Here is a 6539-nt window from a genome sequence, read left to right as displayed (position 1 = left end):
ATGCGTTTCCGCGAGTTTCCGAAAGATTCCAATTCCGAAACGTTTCCAAAACATGAAACGTAGCTTCAACCGATTTTCCATGCAACATAGCTTATACCTTACATTTCCATATGTCTAAATTGTATTATATTTGTTCTTCGTCTAATCTGTTAATTTAGGGTCCTATTTTTTATCTACTATTAACAAGTCATAGTAAGACCACTTAAAAATTAGTTAATATGACATATTTGATTATCTATACTATTAAAAGAAAAGTACAAAAACAAAATACCTCTTAATTTTTCAACTTATTGACAATGGTATGCCACTGAAGTTATTAATTAACTTACCTTTCATGATTTTTGGGAAATTGCCACAAATAGCACATTCATAGTACCACTTTTCATGTTTATACGAACCATTTTTTAAAAGACAATTATACCCTTAGGGTTAACTAATCTAGACTTAGGGTTTAGAGTTAGGGGTGGGGTAGGATTTTTGGAATACGAAATTTAGGATTCTAATAAATATATAAATAAATACTTAAAAATATATAAAAAAATTTTAAAAAATAGTTTCAAACATAACTTTCGTTTTTCAAAAATAAATTTGAAAAAAAAAATTCGAAAAAAAAAATTTCAAAAAAAAGAAATTTATAAAAAAGTTTGAATTTGAAAAAGTATAATTCGAAAACATAAAAAAAAAAATTTATTTAAATAATGATTTATTATATATATAAATAATAATGGCATAAGAGTCTTTTGCCACTTAATAAAGAAGGTATTTTTGAAAATGTATCTTTAGTAGTGGTAAAAATGAAAAGTGATACCATGAAAGTGGTAAACATGTAATTTTCCCATGATTTTTGTCTTTTCTTCTTTAATTAATGTATTTCCAAAATCAAATTCTAACTAAAAATTATTGGCAACAATTATTAATAAACTTAGGTTTTTGTATTCTTTATACTTTCCTATTTATTTTATATATGTGTGTTTGGAAATAATTAATTCCATATATAAATTTCATAATTAAATACATATATTATACGGTAACTATTTTACTAATTCCATATATATATAATATATAGTATATACAACAATTTACTATACATTATCATAAAATTTTAATCCATAATAGTATATACAAAAAATTTATTATATATTATCATAAAATTTTGATCATAAAAAAATACATTTGTTCGGATATACATGTCATATTCTAAAAATATTGATCATACAATTAATGGTTTACATGATGAAATAAAATTACTCAATATAAACAATAAATGTTTAGAAATATCATATTAAAAAAATTATTTGAACGGGTAAATTTTAAAATATATATTATAACTAATACAAAAAAAAATATTTATAAAAAATAAAAATAAACACCCGCACAGACATGCGGGTCAAGCTCTAGTTTACATTAATAATAAAGCAAATATAAATTTGATTTTTATTTTTTAATTCTAACAAAATCTGTTGATAAAGAATTCAGCAAAATCATACTAAAATTAAATATTGTTATAAAATAACACATTAGTTAATTTTGCAATTTTTAATATAATATTATTATAAATCAATATTAATTAAATTTTTATTCTAAAACAAGAAAATAAAATTATATACTATTTTTATAAATTTTATAGTTATATTCTGTATTATAAAAATAGAAGTGATTTATGAATTACATATGACAAAATTATATTAAGAGAAAATTACATGTTTACCACTTTCATGGTACCACTTTTCATTTTTACCACCACTAAAGAAACATTTTCCAAAATACATTATTCATTAAGTGACAAAAGACTTTTATGCCATTGTTATTTATATATATAATAAATCATTATTTAAATAAAAAAATATAAAAAATATAAAAATAGAAATAAAAATTATAAAAATAAAAAAAATAAAAAATAAAAAATAAAAAAAATAAAAAATAAGAAAAAAAAAGTTATTTTTTTTATGTTTTCGAATTATACTTTTTCAAATTCAAACTTTTTTATAATTTCCTTTTTTTGAATTTTTTTTTTAAAATTTTTTTTTTCAATTTTTTTTTGAAAAACGAAAATTATGTTTGAAACTATTTTTAAAAAAGTTTTTATATATTTTTTATTTATTTATTTATATATTTATTGGAATCATAAATTTCACATTCCAAAAACCCTACCTTACCCCTCAACTCCAAACCCTAAGTTTAGATTAGTTAAGCCTAAAGGTATAATTGTCTTATACCCTTCATTAAAAGTGAATGTAAAAGTGATTAGTGTAAACATGAAAAGTGGTATTATAAATGTGCTATTTGTGACAATTTCGCTTATATTAATAGGTAAATTAACAAATTTTATTTTTAAAAATTGTTTCATATAAATAAATTATCACTCATCATTAAAATGGGTTAAAATTCATAAAATATATAATATATTAATAAAAAAATAATTTTAGTATCATAGCTTAAAATTTTATATCTACAACTATATGTTATCTTTTTATTTATTTTGAAACTCTCAACAATATGTTGTTTATACATAAAAAATGGTATATAATAACTTTTAGCTTATATAGTATTTTTAAAAAATGTTATTAGAAAACTATGAAAATTTAATAATTCATTTGAAATATTATTACAAAAAAATTAATTATAATTTTTTTAATTAAAAAAAAATCTTTAGAGAAAAATTTATGAAATATTACCAAAAGTCAATTTTTTTAAATAAAATAATGTAGTAATATAAACAAATTCCAAATTCATGTTATCTTTCAAACTCAGAAATAGTTGCAAAGTTTTCCAAAGTTTTCTTGACAAAATATAATTTTAAAAATATATCAAATTTTATAAAAAATAAAATCATAGATAATAAAGAATAACTTTTTGAAATGCACCACAAAAAAAAAGAAATTTTATGTTTACCATTTTTATGATACCATTTTTCATCTTTACCGTCATTAAAGAGACATTTTCAAAAATATCTTATTCATTAAGTGGTAAAAGACTCTTATATCCTCATGCTATATATATATATAATAAATCATTATTTAAATAAATAAAAATATAAAAAAAAAAACAAAATAACAAAATATAAATAATAATAAAACTTTATTTTTAAATACAAGTTAAATTTTATTTTTTTTATTGCTGTACATATAGGAAAACACCTAGTATAAAATGAAAATACATGATCAAATTGTAATCTATATTACTTTTGTTGGAATGTCATATTTAAGCTAAACAAATAATAATAAACTCTCGGAATGTAAGAACCCAGCGAGGAAATAAAGTAGAAGAAACGGTTTGATGGCAAAATGTTAAAGAGGTAAATATTATCTAACAACAGAGACTAAAACATTTGCGTGGTAAAAGTGTGGAAGGAGCAATTAATTATTTTTGTTCCACTGATCGCCTAAGATAAGTGGATCTGATGGCCCAAAGCTGCTTCCCAACAGCTTCCATGTCCGGTCGCTCTTTTCGTGTCGGGGCAGCACATTGAAAAGCCAAACTGAACATCTTCTTTAGTATCTTCTCGTCTAGTCGCTCCCTGGCCTTTGGATCCACCAGTTCAAGCACTTTGCCTTCATTGTACTTGTCAAATGCCTGATCACCATAATTTATAATTAATGTTTTGCCCAAAAAAAGAGATGCAAGTTGGAGAAGAAACTTACCCATCGAACCGTAATCCTCTCATCATGAGGCTTCTTGGCCTCCACTGGGCGACGGCCTGTGAGTATCTCCACAAGCAAAATCCCGAACGAGTAAACATCGCTTTTGGCGGTAAGCTGGTAAGTCCTCATGTACTCAGGATCAAGATAACCAACTGTTCCTTTCACTTGGGTCAAAATGTGGGTCTGGTTAGAGTCGGACGGACCGCCTCTTGCAAACCCAAAGTCTGCCACTTTGGCTCTCATGCTATCCGTGAGGAGAATGTTTGATGATTTTATGTCACGGTGTATTATCTGTCTTTCTGTTTTTAAATAACAAAAAAAACATTAGTCAAAATCTAATCTCATAACAAAGTTTACTATAGTATTCTCTCTACCTGCATAAGAATGGAGATAAGTCAATCCATGGCAGACATCAATCACGATCTCCAACCTCTGATTGAAATTGAGAGTGCTTCCACGAGTACCTTGCATTTACAAATATTGTTTATTAATCATATGTTCTTATATAGCTGCAACAACATGTGAAACAAGTTCTTACCATCCAAGTGATCCCGGAGTGTACCATTTCGGACATACTCGGTTATGATAAGTCTCTCGTCTCCTTTGTCTACATAACCAAGAAGCTTCACTAGGTTCCGATGGCCTATTTTCGACAAAAGATCAACTTCACTTTTAAATTCCTTTCGCAGGTTCTCAAAGTGTTCCTGCTTCCCCAAATTATAATTTAGTGTCAAGATTTCGATTAGGAGTAACTTGTGATATCTCTGTTACCACAAGAAAACTGGAAGTATCAAAAATACCTTTTTTGCTCGTTTAATGGCAACCACCTGGCGATCCTCTAAAATGCCCTTATAGACTATCCCAAACCCTCCTTCACCAATCTGATTGTCGTCTGAGAAATTGTTAGTTGCCGCTTGAATTTGACTCATGGTCAGACTCAAGGGTCCCATCCTGCTAGGTCTTGGGGACATAGCATATCTAGATGGGCTTTGAGGTACCCGGGACGGACTTGGTGGTGCCCGAAACGGACTTGGGGGAATCTTATCAGAAGAAGGGCTCATTTCAAATGAGGAAACTTGGTGCACTGTCATAGTATATATGAACCCTCAACGTCAAATATAGCTTAACATTTAGCAAAGATATTAAAAAATAAATAAATAAAAGCTATATTTAAAATAACTAATATATTTGTTCACCTGAGTTAGATTCCTTGGGTAGCACTTCGTGACTATTTGCTTTCCTCTCCTTATGGAAGCAAGGACAACAAATCGCACAGCAGAAGAGAAGAAACCCGCTTGCTGCCAAGCTGACTTTCACATGGCGATTTTCAGATTCAGCTTCATTGTTTTCAGAATCTTCTACATGTTTTTCTTCCAGAAACCTTCTCCCTCCTGCATTAAAGGAGAAGCAGTTTAAATGAAGCAACTCAGTTAGGTAGGATGTGACAAATAAGAAGCTTAAAATAATTCTCTGAAAAAAACGCATACCTAGTAGATAGCAGAGGTCTCTAAAAGAGTCCCCAAGGACACAACCTTTGGCTTTGTGAATCAGCATGGCTTCGCAAAAGTGGATTCTGTCCACTGGATTCCCGTTTATGGCGAATGAACTCCCTCGTTGATAAAGCTTTTTGTAGGTAAAATGATCAGATTGACAAACAGTTGAGCCCACAAAGGATGAAGTTTCCTTGGGATGCAATAACATTAACAAAGCAGTGAACGCCAATCTTGTGAAGCTCCAATCATTTCCACCCATAACTGATCAACAAAATATTCAAAATACACAAGACTCAGCCTCAATAAGCCATATTCCTGATATTTGACCTATATAAATCAAAACATCTACAATTCTCTTGAAACCCTTTTTTTGCTCAATTCCCAATCAAACCATAGCAAAGATCGGAGCAAAAAAAATAAAAACTCTTAAGACATCAATTTATGGGTTCAAAGGTCTCTACTAGTAAACGAAATCAAGATTGCGATACCAAGACCCTGTTGACCCGAACATGTTTAGGCAGATCAGTTTCAAGAAACCCAGAAAAGTTTGAGGGAGAGAAGACCAAACCTTGTAGCTTTGACTTGACTGTACAGTACTACTTTGAATTAAGAAAGCACTTTCCTCTTCTGTTAGCAAAAACGTGTTGGGCTAATGAAGGACTCATGTAGAAACCTTTTGAAGATTCGTCTTCTATTTTTTTTTTCCGTGTCGGGAAAATTCGTGCTATTTTTGTTTTTTTATTTTTACAATGAGGTGACGGTAACAACAGCGTTGAAAACAAGGAAAAAGAAAAACATGTAAAATGTAAATCATTGAACAAGGTTGGGAAAATTCCTTAAAAATACACAGACTAATTTTCATTTGCTAATAAAATACACAAACTATTTTGACTTCCCGTTTAATACACGAATTAATTTTCGTTGCCTATTTAATACACAAACTTTCAAAATTCGCAGGTTTTACACATAGTTTTAGACGGTGTTATCTATATTTAACGGAGGTGAAGACGACGTTAGTGTTTAATTAAACATGTGCTTAATTTATGAAAAGAAAATTCCTTAAAAATACACGAACTAATTTTTATTTGTTAATAAATACACGAACTAATTTTCATTTGTTAATAAAATACACGAACTATTTTGGATCCACATTTAATACACGAACTAATTTTTGCTTCTCATTTAATACACAAACTTTTAAAATTTTCAGATTTTACACATCGATTTAGATGACGTCAACTATGTTTAACATGATTTAGTGGATGTCAACTATGTTTAAAGTGAAGTAGATGTTAGTGTTTAGTTAAACATGTGGTTAAACTGCAAAAGGCAAATTCTTTTAAAAATCCTTCTGATAGATTATATTGGTAGTTTTCTTCTTCATAACACTTGCATAGTGTAAATT

At 28.1% G+C, this 6539-nt stretch overlaps 1 protein-coding gene across 3 annotated transcripts; it reads right to left on the bottom strand.

Moving 5' to 3' along the window:
- Positions 1 to 3158: 3158 nt before the first annotated feature.
- Positions 3159 to 5941, bottom strand: LOC106366317 (calmodulin-binding receptor-like cytoplasmic kinase 3). 3 transcript variants are annotated; one of them, XM_013805909.3, is made up of 8 exons: positions 5703 to 5941; positions 5129 to 5395; positions 4838 to 5032; positions 4442 to 4725; positions 4180 to 4345; positions 4016 to 4105; positions 3642 to 3940; positions 3159 to 3573 (listed from the first exon to the last, which is right to left on the bottom strand). In XM_013805909.3, the coding sequence occupies exons 2-8, from the start codon at positions 5391 to 5393 to the stop codon at positions 3361 to 3363; spliced, it is 1512 nt and encodes a 503-aa protein (XP_013661363.2). In that variant the 5' UTR covers positions 5394 to 5395; positions 5703 to 5941; the 3' UTR covers positions 3159 to 3360. The 3 variants fall into 3 exon arrangements, with proteins under 3 accessions (XP_013661363.2, XP_048595533.1, XP_022548081.2); XM_048739576.1 differs by having other exon boundaries at positions 5623 to 5712; XM_022692360.2 differs by lacking the exon at positions 5703 to 5941 and having other exon boundaries at positions 5129 to 5696.
- Positions 5942 to 6539: the final 598 nt, after the last annotated feature.

Source organism: Brassica napus, chromosome A9 (assembly GCF_020379485.1).
Source record: "Brassica napus cultivar Da-Ae chromosome A9, Da-Ae, whole genome shotgun sequence".
NCBI classification, from domain to species: domain Eukaryota; kingdom Viridiplantae; phylum Streptophyta; class Magnoliopsida; order Brassicales; family Brassicaceae; genus Brassica; species Brassica napus.
Note: the sequence above shows the minus strand (reverse complement) of the source record. Positions and strands in the feature narration are given on the sequence as shown.

Bases quoted from the DNA above. Each gene is read 5' to 3' on its own strand.
- LOC106366317 (XM_013805909.3), bottom strand. From the start codon at position 5,393: ATGGGTGGAAATGATTGGAGCTTCACAAGATTGGCGTTCACTGCTTTG. The intron at 4,726-4,837 runs GTGAACAAATAT...ATACTATGACAG, and splicing joins ACCCAAGGAATCTAACTCAG to TGCACCAAGTTTCCTCATTT. The intron at 3,941-4,015 runs GTAGAGAGAATA...ATTTAAAAACAG, and splicing joins TTATCTCCATTCTTATGCAG to AAAGACAGATAATACACCGT.